Here is a 16,831-nt window from a genome sequence, read left to right as displayed (position 1 = left end):
ATTCATGCTTAATATGACAAAACACACTTATCCTAGAAGTTTTGGTTAATTTAAAAAAAGTCGGGGTACTTAAGAATAATAGGGCCAAAATAGTCATGTGGGAATCAAATTTGATCTCCTTCCATAACTCACAAGCAACAACTAATTCAAAACTCCATTTGCTGGCCTCACGGTTACCTCCATAGATCATCTCATTATCATATTAGATGGTAGATTTAAGTATTTAACCATTTTTCTTTAGAAGCAAGATGAGCATCTTTTATTATTTATCAAACTTAGTTTATGTTTGCTGGAGTGGACAATGTATGATTGAAAGCGTTTGAGGCAGAAGCAAGCCAAGGGATTAAAGGAGCACTGCTATTGAGTGGCGAATCCATTGAAACTTGGACCAACTCGGCACTGTTAGCCCAAATGCTCCCGAAGTTTGATGAGGTTATGCAGCCGTAGGAATGCTTTTATATATTATTTAATAGGGAAAAAGATCTCTGTCCGGGAGTGTGGCCTACGCCAGCACTCCCATGAGTCTATCTCTTTCTTCTTCAAATGAAAAGACACCTCTGCCCCCTTGTTTTAAGGAGGAGAGAGATAGACACATGGAAGTGCTGGCGTAGGCCACACTCCCGGACAGAAAACTGCTTCCCTATCACTTGTAATTAAGAAACAGTCGAGGGGTGTTATTTGATTAGCCCGACCCAATGGTCTTTCTAGAAGGGCTAAGGGAGAGAAGTTGAGGTTGACAGCCTTGTACGTAATGGATGTTATTTCTTTTTGGTTTTTTATTTCCTTCCTAAATTTTCATTGAAAAAGCTATAAAATTGAAAAATATTTGTCCAATGTGAACCCATGGACTTTTGCCCGGTCAGCACTCAAATAATGAACCTCCTCTTACCCAAAAAAAAACAAAAAAGATTCAAATGGGAGTGGCAGCCGATGGGACCCATTCATCTCAAATGAGAGCATTCTTACACACTTGCGTGCTCTTTAATATTTGTATTAATATAAGGGGAAAGATCATCCCCTCCTTCTAAGTATCCATAATAACAAATCAAAATGCCATTAAGTGATACGTGGCATGTACAAAATTACTAAAACCCCAAAATACCTTTAATATTATTTTATTTGCCCTCCCCTATTTTCCCTTTTGCGTCTTCTTCTCCTATTGCCTCTCCTTCCTCTGTTCGTTTCTTCTTCTTCCGCCAGCACCACCATCATCGCCACCACTGCCGCCTCCGATTCCTCTTCCATCGCCAGCACCACTGTTAGAAAGTTTGAAAAGATCAGGAATCCGTGAAGAAAGTAGTAAGTTCTAACTTCTTGCAGGGGTAAAGCCGTCAAAGACTCAAATACCTCAAAAGGGTTATCTGCTCTGTTCCTAATTTCCGAGTCCTCTGAATTCGTCAATCATAGAAGGAAAAGGAAGATGATCAGGAATCAGGATCGAGCTGGACTGAAACTTCCCTTAAATTTCAATCTATCGCTATTCTTTGTCTCAAGGGTTTTTGTCTCTTGATCAGTTAAGTATTTTCTCTATTCTCTTGGCCCGCCCATTAGCCAGTTGCCATTCTTTCCCTTACACTTTCCCCCAAACTTTAGCTGTAAATCTGCAATAAACGTTGAAGGAAAAAAACAAAAAGAAGATTTGCTTCTCCAGAGAGAACATGAGGGGTGGAACGCATGGCAAATACAGAAACCCTTGCCTGACAATGCATCAACCTTGGGCTTCACTTTTACGACATCAAGTGCATCGAAGGAAGATCATGGCCTGCTCCCATCAGAGGCACTGGCGGCATAACCTTTTAAAAGATTAAAATTGATATAATTCTCTTCGAATTTCGAGCTATTGCTAACCCTCCTAAGTTTAGTTCTTGTTCCGTGGTAAGTTCGTATATCAGAGACTTGGGTATTTTTAACCCAGACTGCTCTGGAAAGTTGGGTTGCACTTTGTTCGAACTAGACATGCCTTCTTTATTAGAATGAAGAACATGTTTCACACTCCAGTTGTGCTGTTCCTGTTTGTTAATATTGTTTCATTTGTTTTAGCCTTTCTGTTTGGGTGACAGCGAACGTTTTCTTGGTTTGGTTTAGTGGTTTATAGCCCGTATTTGTATATTCTTCTTTTTCCATTCTGAATTTATCGTTTTTAACCTTACTAGCGGTGGTGCTGGCGGTGGAAGAGGATCGATGGCGGCACTGGTGGTGATGATGGTGGTGCTGACGGAAGAAAAAGAAACAAACAGAGGAAGAGGAAGAAGAGGAAATGGGAGAAGAAGACACAAAAGTGAAAGTAGGGGAGGGCAAAATTGGAATAGAATAATATTAAGGGTGTTTTGGGGTTTTAGAAATTTTGTACATGCCATGTCATCATTTAATGGTGTTTTTTAACCATTAGGATAGGATTGATAGAATCTTGAGAAAATAGGAGAGGGCATTATCATTATTCAAAACTTAGAGGTGGGGTTTGATATTATGGATACTTAGAGGAGAGGAGGATGATATTTTTCCTTAATATAATCATGTTTATTAATTCTCATTTAATAAAAATTATAATAATGCTCATATTTATTTTCACATTATTGTAACTTGGTGGGGGGATTGGACTCCTCTCCTTGGAGGGCATCGCCCAATGAGTGCCTAATGAGGAATCCAATGGTTGGACTATGTTGCACGCATCCCAATGATTGATTGAACATATATCGAGATACGTGCAACACAACCCAGCCAATGGTTGCCTCACTAGGTGATGCCCTCCAAGAAGAGGAGCCGAATCCACTGGGTGGTAGGCCACCACTCAATCGCTCCATCATGTAATCACGCCGCTCTCAAGAGTCAAAACAGAGCATCGACCGAGATGGTACACCTCTTTCTTTTGATCCTTCGATAAGAATCCTTTACAAATACAAGAGGCAAGATTCCGAGCGAGCGGATTCTGAGCGGGATCCAAGCGTTTAAAATTGAACCTTGGGTATATTCCATTTACGTTCTCTCAATATCTTTCTTTCCCTCACTCTTCTTTCTTTATTAGTAAGTCATTCCCCACTGCCCCACTGCCCCACCACTCCATCTGCCCCACTTCTCAAATATATCATCTAAACAGTAATTAATTTTAGTTTAATTCTTCCTTTATTTTCAACTGGCGGTCTCTGTGTCTGATCATCGATCCTTTTTCCGTCTCTTTCACCTTCCAAGAAGAACATAAACCCTAGCAATTTCTAGTGGTAAAGATTTAATTGCAACCCTATATTCCTTCTATCAATTCTCATTTTTGTATCATCTGTTCTGATTTGGATTTGTAACCTTTGACTTAATGGGGTTAACGTATCTGGTTTCTCGCAAAATCAGTTTTTTTTTTTTTGCCGGGATGTTTTCTTCTTATACAATTCATCTTTTTTTGGTTTTGGCTATGTTGATTATATCCGTGTTCTAAATTTCTCAACCTGACTCACTGTTTATAGTATTGGTGGTTTTGGATTATTGGGCTCTTGATCTGTATCTTGAATTTGACTTTGGTCGTGTTTCTTGGTGTTTGAGAGCAATCAAAATTCAGGACTGTTAACCAGGCAATATTTTTTCCCATTTAGATTGAGTTTGTGGAGTTTTTTGCATGTTTCCACTTTATTTGTCAATAATATGAACTCACTGAATGCATAAGGTTAACTGATAGGGATATGTCATTGAATTGCAGCATTTAAGGACCACAGGTGCTTGATGGTTCTAAAGATATTAATCTGACTAGTTTTACTTCGCAGTGCAGGATTATTTTCTCGATGCTATTAAATGGTTCAACTTGCAGTTTGAATTGTTCTTAAAGCAACTCTTCTATGGATTGATGTTCTACGGCCTAGTATTTATGTGATAGATTGTACAAAATGTTCGATTGTGTTTACAGACCGCAGTTTCTGGGTGGCCACAGAGACAAGTTTGTAAGGTATATTGTTTATTGGTATTATCTATTTTCATATCATAACAAAGTTTTATCATCTTGTTTTTTAAATTTCTTTGTCATGTAAGAGGTTACATGCTTGAACTTACAGTGGAATGTTAATTGTTTCATAGGCTTAGTTTCTTAATTTTAGTTATTCTATATCATTCTTTATTGTTCCATTTCCCTCATATTTTCCGAGGGATTTCTTACAGAAGTGATTTTTTTACAGTAATGGATTGCTGTTGCTACAACTTTATCCTTCTATGAATATTCTTACTTGTCTGCCTGATTGTCATACTTTTCCACTCACATTCTTAGAATTAATTGCTTAGGAACTTTTTTCCCCCCCTTTTCTTTTCTCTTCCACTCTCATCTTGGAGAGGATTGGTTTGGAGCTCGAGGTTAGGCAGACCCTGCTGAGACCTTGAACTACAAAAATGAAATAATTGATGTCCTACATATTCCACTGTTCCCTTTTCTCTAGTACTGTACACAAGAATTTTAGTTGGGGGAAAAAGGTCAGATGCCTCATTCATTTCTCCCGGAGCATGATTCAGGTTGACCTCATCAAACACTTGGAGGATACTTTTGAAACTTAATAGTAGGTTGGTGTATAAAAGAACCGGACAGTGACATTACAATGCTATCAATATCTTTCTTTGATGTTCTGAGTTTTCAATGGTTTAAGCCTTTAAGGGATCAAGAATGAAGCATTGTGAAATGTAGTGTTGCTGTGTTAGTAATAGAGTAAAAATAAGAGTGTTTTAGACAAAAGATTAAGAAGGATAGTTATAGATTATAAGAAACAGAAAGTTAAATATACAATTGGTAAGAATAATAAAAAAGGGAGCAATAAGGATGGGTTGAGAGTGCCAATGTTTCTTGAAGAAAAAATGGTGATTGGGAGGGAGTATTTTTTGAAAGAGAAGTCAGTTCTTGAATATTTAGAGTAATCAATCCTAATCAATCAATTGACACCAAAAAAAGAAAAGAAATTCAGCGCTTTGCATCCAAAATAAAAAGAACTTGATCAGCATTGAAGGGATTATGCAAGCAGGACCAAAAATTTGTTGGTTCTTAAAGAATTATAAGATTCTGGTTGATATTTCATTTTCATTTAATAATCTCAACCCCAAGTCAAGAAAGATTCTGGACTTGTGAACAGATTCACAACTGGAATAAAATTGATTAAATGGCAGTCGGACGGTTGTTTAAATTTCAAGGACTGGCATGCAAAGCTTATTCAACATTGCAAACTAAGGAAGAATGATAAATAACAAACCAGAAATTGAAAGATTAAAACAAAAACCAACGTTTAGCAATTATGTTTGTCAGACAGATTGAAATAAGGAATTAATGTAGTCCTAGGTAGGAGTAATCCCACTAGGAACCAGGGTAATAGGATCAGTAGCAAAAGGAACTAAGGGGGCTGCTGGTTCAGCAGTTACGATAAGACAGCAGTGTAGTTTTAGGTCAAAATTCTAAGGTTAGGGTAAGGTAACGGGAAAATAGTTTATAGGATTAAACTAGGCAGGTTTTAAAGGTCTTAATGAACTAGGTTTGGTTAGATTTGAATAAGTTTTAAATTTCAGAAATTTTAGGTTTAGGGTTTCAGGTTTTGGGAATGAAGGGGGAGATGAGATTTAGGGTTTAGAGCTGGAATTTGGGCTGGAGCTTAAGGTCGAGTGTTAAGGGCAGTGTAGGGGTGGTTCGGTTGTAATATTGAAGGATTTGGATGGTTGGATAGGTCTAGGTAAGTAATGTAGTCCTAGATAGGTAGGAGACCTACTAGGAGTTAGATAACAGGATCAATAACAAAAGGGGTTGCTGGTTCGAATGGACAGCACTAGGTTTTAGGTTAATTCTAGGGTTTAGGATGGGAATTTGGGAATGGGTCTTATATGACTTTAATATGCAGGTCTAGGGGGTTATTATGGGATACAAATAATTGGAATTGGGAAGGTTTTAAAATTCTGCAATTCTGGACAGAATTGAGTTGCAGGTTTTGGGTTTTAAAGGAGTGGGGGAATGGAGGGGTTGTGGTGGAGACTAAGGGCTAAGTTTAAGGTCGAATGTAGGGAGAGGTGTGGGGGATATAGGCTGGAAGAAAGGTTCGAAATTGATGGCTAAATCTGGAGTTATGAGGGAGTCCTAGTTGAGGTAGGAGTTGTAGGTTTAATAGAGATTAGGGCTTGAAGGATGGAGGGGAATGTGGATTAGGTCTAAGGGAAGATAAAGGCTGGTAGAAGAAGGTTTAAAAACAAATAGCAGGTTCAAACTTACTGGATTGCAGAGAACAATGGCAGCAGCTTGATAACTTGAAGAAACCTCCCGATCTTCACAATGCAAGGAGTCGCAGGAGTCCACCTACCTTTCACCACCTTGAGATCCACAAGGATATACACTCACAATTCGTATCTAATGTTGGCCTCCCTTACAAACTTATATAGAAGACTCAAAAATAGACTTAGACACTAAAAAGGAATGGCCTAACCCTATCCCTAACCTATTAGGTAACTTAAACTGACTAGAAAACTAGAATACTAAAGGAAATAGACTCAAAACATGGCTGGACTTATAGAGTCCTAATCCAGCCCAACTTACATCACATGACCAATTAAGTTGTCACATGACCACTTAACCAAGTCACATGATCACTTAAATTGAACCAATTGGATGCAACCAATTTGAACCGGTTCAATTAAAAAACATAAAAATAAACTAAGTATTGGGCTAATCCCGTATGCAACCTATATACCCATATTTTAGGCCCATAAAAGTGGGCTATTACAATAGAAACCCATGAGATCAATGGCCCAACATGTATGTAATCCAACCCTAGACTTATTCCCAATGAAACAAGCCCTATTTGGTGATGAATCTGCATCAGTAAGTTTTAGGGTTTTTGGTTTTTAATGGGGAAGAGGGGGATTAGGGTCTAGCTGTTGGAATGGGGGCATAATGGGGATCGAGTGAAGGAGATGGCCTACTAGAACTATGGTGTAAAATTGGAACAGATCTGATGGAGGGAAGGGGCTGGACAGGGTAACTAGGGTTTAAAACAATAGGTTTAAGGGGAATCGATTAGGGTTAGGTTGAATGGAGAAGAAGAAGAAGGAAACTTGCAGGGAATTAAAAATAACTCACTGGTTTGATCTCCTTCAAAGGCAACAGTAGCTTGATAGCAAAAAAAGGATCTCCCGATCTACAAGATGCAAGGAGTCGTCGGAATCCACCAGCCCTCACCCTTGATATGACTCACAAGGGCTCCTTGATATTACCCACAAGGAACACTCTCAAAGAGCAAGCAGCAGCATTCATGGCATCAGCATAAAGAAACGATTTTTTAAAACATAATAGGTGGGGGAGCCTCTCCCATGAGCTCTTATTAAATAAGAGGCTAAAGGCCTAATTCCTAAAACTATTACAACTTAATCTCCATTCAAAATCGTGGAGAGGTACAATTAAGTGATTTAAAATAATTCAAAAAGCATAAAAAAACTCAATTGACCCTAATGACTTAAAAACAACTTAAATTACTTGAAATAAAAGAAGATTCCCTACCAGCCAATATGATATAAGAACCTCTTAGCCAATAGGATCACTTCACTTAAAGTAGATCAATTGAACCAATTGGGTGCAACCAATTTAGACCGTGTGGTGTTTTTCGCCTCTTAGAGTTGAAACCCAACTTTTTAACGGCTCAAGTTTTAGGGACTGGGTTTCGTTTTTAGGCGTAATAGGGCAAAACTGCCAAAACATAGGCGATTTTACTTTGCATTGGACTTCCCTTTGTTGGGAGATCTGGAAGACTAGAAATAGATTCATTTTCAAGTTTATTCAACCTGATCTTCATACACTAATGTTTTCGTTTTATCTGTTTTTGGATGAAAGTACAATTGGCCTACAAACATCCCCTGCACCAAGCTCTATACCCTCAACAAGGGTGGCGCCCCCGTTACGACCTCAGTTGCCCTGTTGTTGCGCTATTACTAATGGAGCCTGGTCTGCTAGCTCCTACAAAGGTGGGCGTGGCGTTATATTGCTGGATGATTCTGGATCGTTTTTAGTGGCCCGCTGCAAAGCTTTGATTGGTAGTTCTGCCGCGTCCCTTGAAGTTGAGGCTGTCCGTGATGCTGTCCTCCTCGCTAGCAGGCTCCACTTGCCTAGGTTGTAGATTCTTTCGGATTGCCTCTTGGTTGTCCTTGCTCTTCAAGGGTTGCCGTCTACTCTGGACTGGGTAGCGAAGATTGTGGTTGATGATATTCAGTCTCTGTGTAGTAGTTTTTCTTTTATTTCTTTCTTGCATGTTTCTCGAGACCGTGTTAGAGGAGCTCATTTTCTTGCTAAAGGAGCTTCCAGGTTTAGTTTGTCTCGGTTCTGGTGGTCCTTGCCACCCCCCATCCTTGTACATTTTTCTGTCGGCCAGAGTTTCTCTGTTGCCGATTTCTCTTAAAAATTTTCTGTTATTGACAAAAAAAAAAAAAAAAAAAAAAAACACAAAATTAAAACTAAGTATAGAGCTGAAATAAACTAAACTAAGGCTCTTACTAAAACCCTAGGCTTAGGGTGGCTTCTTCAATTCGAGGAGGCTAGGATCTGCATCAGGAATTTTACAGGAACGAAAATTCCTGCTGTCCTTTATTCAAAAATCAATTATCTATGATATTAAAAACAAAAGAAAATGAAGGAAATCTCTTCATTCAAATGAGCAATGCTGTTTCCCTAGATCTGAATGTATGGACTCTATACCAATCTCACTTATAAGTGATGGCATGGCATGTAATAATATTCTTTATGATGCTCTTTTATTTAGATCCTTAACTAAAGAACTAGCAGGTAAAAATATCTTTTATAAAACCAGTAGGATCTGATTCCATTGACTAAAGATGATTTACTAACTAATCCCTAATCTCACCACATGATCAGAATGCTTAATTAATTCTAAAAAGAATAAAGAAAAAAGACACCCTTTGAAGTTTACATATAGTGACAAACAAATCCAATAATGAACCAGTGCATGGCATCTGCTTCAACTCCAGAGCAACTGTTCCTAATTCCAGTTCTCATTCATTTATCTCTTCATTTTCTATAGACTCTAAATGATTTTACGTTCCTGAGAATAGAAAGAATATTCTCCACTGTTACATATTGGGTGAATTTCTCTATTTTTTTTTGGATAAGCTATTTAGGGAATAATTGTTTTTTTCATTTCCTGATGCTAGAGGGTGGGCCTTGGTGCAACAGTAAGGTTGCTCCATTGTACATGGTCACGGGTTTGAGTCTGGAAACAGCCTCTCTGCGAATGCAGGGGTAAGACTGTGTACATTATGACCCTCCCCAGACCCCTCCCAGGAGTCTCGTGCACCATTTTTTTTGTCATTTCCTGATGCTACTGTTGATAGGTGATAGACTCCTTTCCTTCTTAATCCCTTCATGCTTACCTACAGCTCTAGGGGATGAGAAACCCAGTAGGATCAATTGAATCAGATCCTACTGGTTTTATAAAACCAGTAGGATCTGCTTACCGTCAGGCCATGCTTCAGAAATTCATTAACTGGTTTCTGGTGGCAGATTCAGGTAACTGTTGGGTGGGTTTAATAGGTTAGCGGGTAAGGAATCCTCCCCTGAAGTTTGAGTTCAAATTGATCTTGCATGAGGGAGTGTTGTTGCTCGAACCCATCTTCTCCCCTGCTGGTTCTACCGTCTGCATCTTTTTCAAGGTTGAAGACAAAGCCCCTCATCCACGATTCTTCTTTCTTTTACTTTTATTACCCTATCTTCCAATTTTACCCTTCCATAATGTCATAGCCCCATCTATCCTTTAATTTGTTTTTTTCTTCTAAATTAGTCCTAAATCTATAAATCAAATTCCATCTGTGTCCTTCCTTGTCTCTACCCAATACCCAATAGCCTTTTAGATTATGTTTAAATTACGATACTGCCATCCTATTATAAACTCCTGTTTTTTACAATTCTGCCATTCCCTTTATAAACTTCAGTTTATTTATAGTTTTGCCTTCAAACTTTGAATGTGAGTGTTTCCTTTGCTTGGGTGGGGCCGTAAGCAACCCAATAAGGGTTTTTTAACCCGTGTTTGCATTAAGTGGTATCAGAGCCGAATATCCTACCTTTGGCAAAATGCCATCTAACCTCTTTCGTATTCGTGGTCAACTACCTAACGGAAGCGTGGCTATGCTATATATCGATGATAAATAGAGGAAAACATCGTATCCCATGTGGTGGTGGATAAGTGTGCTGAAACTAACGATACTTTTCAAGGGACACCGTTTGTCGAAGATCATTAGGAGATCCGAGATCATGACGATGGATCTCTTCCATGAGCCGATTGATTTTATGCTTCCAGACGGTTACTTTGACAAAGAGCTTCGGATCGTAGATTTTGTACAAGATGATTGTGGCTTTTTCGACGATACAAATCATCCGATGTTGATCCTTCGACATTATAAAACTCGTGGTCGAGTTTTTCTCAACAACGGGAGAGTAGATGCAAGTGCATTGCCTTGGGCCGACCCAAACCTATTTGGGTATTCATGTGAAGATAAACGGGTCCAACTGGGTCTTTGGGTTCAGCAGGATTTAATTTATTTATTTATTAGGGTTTTTATTAATTGAGATTTTTTCTTGTAATCTTTGTTTTAGTTTTAGTCTTAGTCTGCCAAGTATTAAAAGAGTTTGAGTCCAAGTTTAATTCAGTTAAGAGTCCAAGATAGAGTCCCGTTTGAGTTTTAATTAAGGCTTAGGATTATTTGGGTTAGGAGTCTCTTATTTTATCTTTAAATATTCTTGTAATCAGGTTTATTTTTCAGATTTGATTGAATGAAATTTTGGTTTCTTAGTGTTACTAGGATGGTACGATAGAATCAGGTTGTGTGACCTCTCTTTCTCATCTCTGGATTTTCTCTCGCCTCACCATCTATAACCTAATTTATTTCTCTGTTCTGTTACTGACGGTACTGGCAGACCCATAGTTGGGTATCGATCTCTTTGGATTTTCCATAGTTCACATTGAGATTTGGGGTTTAGATCACCCTTCCATATGCGATTCAATATCCAAGACCCTGATCTGAAACCCTCTTTTATTTTGAGAGTGCATTCAAGTCTCAGACCTGCAAGTCTGCAACTAAACCCAGTTCAAAGACTACCGTCAGGTCATGCTTCAGAAATTCATTAACTAGTTCCTGGTGGCAGATTCAGGTAACTGTTGGGTGGGTTTAACAGGTTAGCGGGTAAGGAATCCTCCCCTGAAGTTTGAGTTCAAATTGATCTTGTATTAGGGAGTATTGTTGCTTGAACCCATCTTCTCTCCTGCTGGCTCTATCATCTGCATCTTTTTCAAGGTTGAAGACAAAGTCCCTCTTCCACGATTCTTCTTTCTTTTACTTTTATTACCCTATCTTCCAATTTTACCCTTCCATAATGTCATAACCCCTTCTATCCTTTAATTTGTTTTTTCTTCCAAATTAGTCCTAAATCTATAAATCAAATTCCATCTGTGTCCTCCCTTGTTTCTACCCAATACCCAATAGCCTTTTAGATTATGTTCAAATTACGATACTGCCATCCTATTATAAACTCTTGTTTTTTACAATTCTGCCATTACCTTTATAAACTTCAGTTAATTTACAGTTTTGCCATCATACTTTGAATGTGAGTGTTTCTTTGCTTGGGTGGGCCCTGATGAGGCATAAAACACCCCACCTATCAGAGGCTGCCACATTGCCGACCTGACCTCAGTCCGAGAACCAAATTGGGCTGAGCAGGAAACCGGGCCGACCCCATCTCTGATAAGTCACCTGACAGGGCCAGACTCGCACAAGCTAGCCGGTGGCTGAGGCCGAGCTCTGAGCCGAGCTCATACAGGTCAGCCATATACTCCCGGCCGAGCTTACTGCCGAGACAGACCTCTCGGGCCGACCTCCCAGGCCGAGGTGACGGCCAAGGCCGACCTCCCAGGCTGAGGTGACGGCCAAGGCCGACCTATCAGGCCGCCCTCCTAAGCCGACCTCCGAGGCCGAGCCCTCCTCCACTGAGGCTGCCATAGCGCCCCACCGGGGATCTCCGGGCCACGTCAGCGCATCCCGAGAATCACGGGATAAGGATCGAGCCACGATCCCAGCGCAACACGGAATCGCACTCTACATGGACTCTTACCTTAATAAGAGCCCGACCCCGAAAATAGCTCTCCACTCCGCTCTACGCGAGAGAACCTTCCGAAAGGACTCCTACCATACTAGGACTCTCCCAACTGCCTCATCTCATCCTCACTCTATAAATACCCAGGTATGGAGCACCATTCCTCATCTCACTTTTACTAGCAGTTACGATGTTGCACTGGTGATCTAACTTTAGCATCGGAGAGTCCTAGGCCGGAGCCACACCGGCTCTCTTGTGCTCATCACTTGGTCTTTGCAGGCTCATCCGTGGTCGAACCAAGCATCGGAGATTTCCACACGCAACAGGCCCGTAAGCAACCCAATAAGGGTTATTTCCAACCCGGGTCTGCATTACAAATTAGAAACAAAAGGCAGAATTAGAAGTTTTAGGAAATCAAGCCAAACCAGCCAATGGAATTCAACCAAACTTGGGTCAATTGGTGCTTGTATGGAGTAGAAGCACTGCTGAAAGTCTCACTTGATTCTGATGGTTGAATTGGAAAATACGGAAGCAACACCAAATTAGATGGTTGAGACCTATAGGCCAAACCAGCCAGCAGACTGGGCTGGAATTAGGATCGATTTGCCCTCTTGTGTATCTGATTCAACCCTCCAAAGCCCTGCTGGAACAGAGCTTAAACTTCATTAAAGGCTGATTCGAATATTGTAAGCAGCAGAGTAGAAACAGGTCTGCCACAGGGTGGTTCGATCCTTCTTCCGAAGATCACCCTCTTGTGTATCTGATTCAACCCTCCAAAGCCTTGCTGGAATGGAGCAACTTCAGAGAAAGGCTGATTCGACTATTGTAGGCAGCAGAGCAGAAACAGGGGTGCCACAGGGTGGTTCGATCCTTCTTCCGAAGATGATCAATAGCAGTAGTCAAGACTTGATTGAATAATAATTCTAGGCTTCAACAGTAATCGATTGCAGTAGTTGTAATGTAGTCCTAGAATAGGAGATAATCCTACTAGGAGCCAGGTGAAATCAGGTTCTGGTCAAGTCTACTGTTTGGGGCAGATTTGGGGCTATTTAGGGCAAAGTTAGGGTTTAGGCTAGGGTTAGGGATGAAAGTAATATATGGTAATGATCAGCAGGTCTAGGGGACTATTTTGATATAAAAAAAATAGGATTTGGTTCAGTTTAAAATTCCTGCAGAATTAGGGTTAGGGTTTCGGGTTTTTAGAAATTAGGGAAATCACCAAAACTAGGGTTTTGAGTAGGATTTGTGGGCTGGGGCTGAGGTCAAGTATTAGAGGGGCTAGGGGGAAGGTTCGGTTGCAGCAGGGGGGTTTTCTGATGGCTGAATATGCCTAAACAGGAATTTAGGGTTTTTTTAGGTTTATGGGGAATGAGGGGAGTCTAGGGTTTAGATGGCTGGATAGGGCTGAGATGAATATCGAGTGGAGGAGATGAAGTAAAAGAGCTGTGACTGAATTATGAATGAATTTTGATGATTGGTTGAGGCTGTAATTGAACTAGGGTTTAGGAATTAAATCAGAAAATAAAAGGATTGAATGGGAAGGAGAAGGAAAGATAAAAACAGAATTTAAAGTTCAAACTTACCATAGGATTCCACCAGCAGCAGCTTGGATGATGAAGGATGAACCCACCTTCAGAGAGATATCCTCCCAGCCGTCACGGCGTAAGGAGTCGCAGGAATCCACCCACCCTTCCACCTTGAAATCCACAAGGATGCACATACTCACAAAGGAGCAAGGAACAGCAACAATGGCAGCCAACGAAATCTGTTTTAAATTCAAAAATCTGTGGGGGAGCCTCCCACAATTTGCTTTATTTATAAAAGAAGGCCAAAGGCCAATTCCTAATACAATCTAACTTCTCCCTTGCCAAATCGTGGAAGGAAAAGGATCTAATTTAAAAACTAATAATTAAAACAGTAAAATGTCCTAACTACCCCTATTAACTTAAATTAAAAGAATCTAACTTAAAACAACTAATTTAAGAGAAGATTCCATACTAGCCAATAGGATATAAGGACCCATTGACCAATAGGAACACTTCACTTAAATTAGACCAATTGAACCAATTGGATGCAACCAATTCTAAACCGGTTCAATCTAAAAACAGAAAAATGAACTAAGTATGGAAAATAATACTCCTAATCTATGGCTCCCTATTCAAACCTTAATTTCAGGGCTTCTTCTTCTTCTTCTTCCTTCTTGGAGCTGTATCAACTCTCCCCGTCTTGAAAGCATTCGTCCCCGATGAATGGTTGGAGATCACAGAATGGTCTTCCAAATCAGGATCGAGTTTCTTGAGTTCATCTTCAGCGGATGGTTCAAGCTTGTATGCGGACAACAACTCTTTGGTGGATGAAGAAGGCTGCAATCTGGCCGACAACAGCTTTGTTGACGTATTACATAAACACCTTGTAAATCATCATCATCCAAATAGTTAGTCACATCATATCCATCATCGGGAGGGAGTGCATGAATATGAATTGCGCCGTTCTTCATCTTCACCTTGAACTTCTTCTTTTTCAGCCACATTGATAGGCTTCTTCTTGTGTGGGCAGTCCCTAGCAATGTGTCCTTTGTCTTGACAGTAGTAGCAAGTGAAGGGGTAATTTGGGCCCATAGGAGCCTTGCCCTTGTCATCCACACGTGGGGAACAAGCAGGCGAGAGGTGCGCCTATAGAAGAACCTTGTTTTGAAGTGCTAGTGTTGATGTAGGCCGGCTTGGGAGTAGAACCCGGCTGTTTACATGAAGCTAATAACTCCTCTGCTTTCAAGGCCTTCTCAAAACAATCTCGAACGTCCACAACATCAACTACCCCAATTGTCCTGTTGATCTCACTTGACAGACCCAACCTGAACCGGAAAGCATTTGGATGCCCTCCTTCCTAATGCCAGTCATGAGAAGAAAGAGCATCAAATTGCCTCATGTACTCGATTCTGATCATGGTTCCTTGGCGGAGGGAGTTGAATTTATCCTGCAATGAGACCTGAAGTGCCTTGGTAAGTATTGCTTGCTCGGTCATATTTCATGTCTTCCCAAGTGCGGGGTGTAGTACCATTAAAGTCCATCTCTCTTTCAGCAGTTCTCCACCACTCACGTGCAGGTCCGACAAGTTTAGCACGGACTAACTTCATTTGCCCTTCTTCAGATAGATCATACCAGTTGAAATAATCTTCTATTGCAGCAAGCCAATCATAAAATACCTGGGGGTCAGAGTTACCATCGAATTCTTTCAGCTCAAGCTTCACTTTTTGGTTGCCTGTATAGCACCGATTAGTACCATGGTCTCCAGTGAAGTAGGACCTCATATACTCCTCAAAAGTAGGTTGCCGACCTCTGTCTCTGTCCTGGTCTTTTCTATCTTTGTCTTTGTAGCCTCGGTGGTGATCTTTATGTTCCCGAGAAGGTTCACGGGCATATCTGGTCTGTCTCGACGATCTCTATAATAATCTCTATCATCCCTGTCATCTCGGTCAGTCCTGAATCTGTCCCTGTGACCTCTGTGTCCATCTCTATAACCCCTGTAGTCATCTCTGGGGCTCCCATCTCTGTTAGGCAGTCTCTGTACCACTGAATGGAGTTGGTACCTGTCTTCTTCTATGGGTACATTGCTGTCCCCATTAAGTGCAAGTTGTCTATGCTCAATTACTTGCAGCCTTTCAGCAATAGCTCTCTGCTCAGCTCTAAAGTCTTCAACCAAAGTCTTCTGGTCAACAGTAAATTTCTGAAACATCTCTAACATTGCTGCCATTGGGTCGGGTGGTTGTGGCAGCACCGGATGGCCATGTTCATTCATGGCTCTGATACCAAGTTAATGTAGTCCTAGAATAGGAGATAATCCTACTAGGAGCCAGGTGAAATCAGGTTTTGGTCAAGTCTGCTGTTTGGGGCAGATTTGGGGCTATTTAGGGCAAAGTTAGGGTTTAGGCTAGGGTTAGGGATGAAAGTAATATATGGTGATGATCAGCAGTCTAGGGGACTATTTTGATATAAAAAAAATAGGATTTGGTTCAGTTTAAAATTCCTGCAGAATTAGGGTTAGGGTTTCGGGTTTTTAAAAATTAGGGAAATCACCAAAACCTGCTGATCATTTTGATTAGGATTTGTGGGCTGGGGCTGAGGTCGAGTATTAGAGGGGCTAGGGGGAAGGTTCGGTTGCAGCAGGGGGGTTTTCTGATGGCTGAATATGCCTAAACAGGAATTTAGGGTTTTTTTAGGTTTATGGGGAATGAGGGGATTCTAGGGTTTAGATGGCTGGATAGGGCTGAGATGAATATCGAGTGGAGGAGATGAAGTAAAAGAGCTGTGACTGAATTATGAATGAATTTTGATGATTGGTTGAGGCTGTAATCGAACTAGGGTTTAGGAATTAAATCGAAAATAAAAGGATTGAATGGGAAGGAGAAGGAAAGATAAAAACAGAATTTAAAGTTCAAACTTACCACAGGATTCCACCAGCAGCAGCTTGGATGAAGAAGGATGAAGCCACCTTCAGAGAGAGATCCTCCCAGCCGTCACGGCGTAAGGAGTCGCAGGAATCCACCCACCCTTCCACCTTGAAATCCACAAGGATGCACACACTCACAAGGGAGCAAGGAACAGCAGCAATGGCAGCCATCGAAATCTGTTTTTAAATTCAAAAATCTGTGGGGGAGCCTCCCACGATTTGCTTTATTTATAAAAGAAGGCCAAAGGCCAATTCCTAATACAATCTAACTTCTCCCTTGCCAAATCGTGGAAGGAAAAGGATCTA

At 40.7% G+C, this 16,831-nt stretch overlaps 1 protein-coding gene across 2 annotated transcripts in view; it reads left to right on the top strand.

The window, feature by feature from the left end:
* Window positions 1–3,182: 3,182 nt before the first annotated feature.
* The window catches only part of LOC122664338 (probable cyclic nucleotide-gated ion channel 5), an 80,852-nt gene continuing 67,203 nt past the window's right edge, over window positions 3,183–16,831 (top strand). The window contains exons 1-2 of one of the 2 annotated variants that reach the window (XM_043860115.1): window positions 3,183–3,215; window positions 3,747–3,925. In XM_043860115.1, coding sequence (XP_043716050.1) covers window positions 3,867–3,925 — 59 coding nt within the window. In that variant the 5' untranslated portion in view covers window positions 3,183–3,215; window positions 3,747–3,866. Of the gene's footprint in view, window positions 3,216–3,536; window positions 3,558–3,746; window positions 3,926–16,831 lie in introns of those variants that run through there. The other variant, XM_043860116.1, reaches the window with a different exon arrangement.

Source organism: Telopea speciosissima, chromosome 6, assembly GCF_018873765.1.
Source record: "Telopea speciosissima isolate NSW1024214 ecotype Mountain lineage chromosome 6, Tspe_v1, whole genome shotgun sequence".
In the NCBI taxonomy this organism is placed as follows: Eukaryota; Viridiplantae; Streptophyta; class Magnoliopsida; order Proteales; family Proteaceae; genus Telopea; species Telopea speciosissima.
The sequence above is the reverse complement of the archived record's forward strand: the minus strand, read 5'-3'. Positions and strand labels throughout refer to the sequence as shown.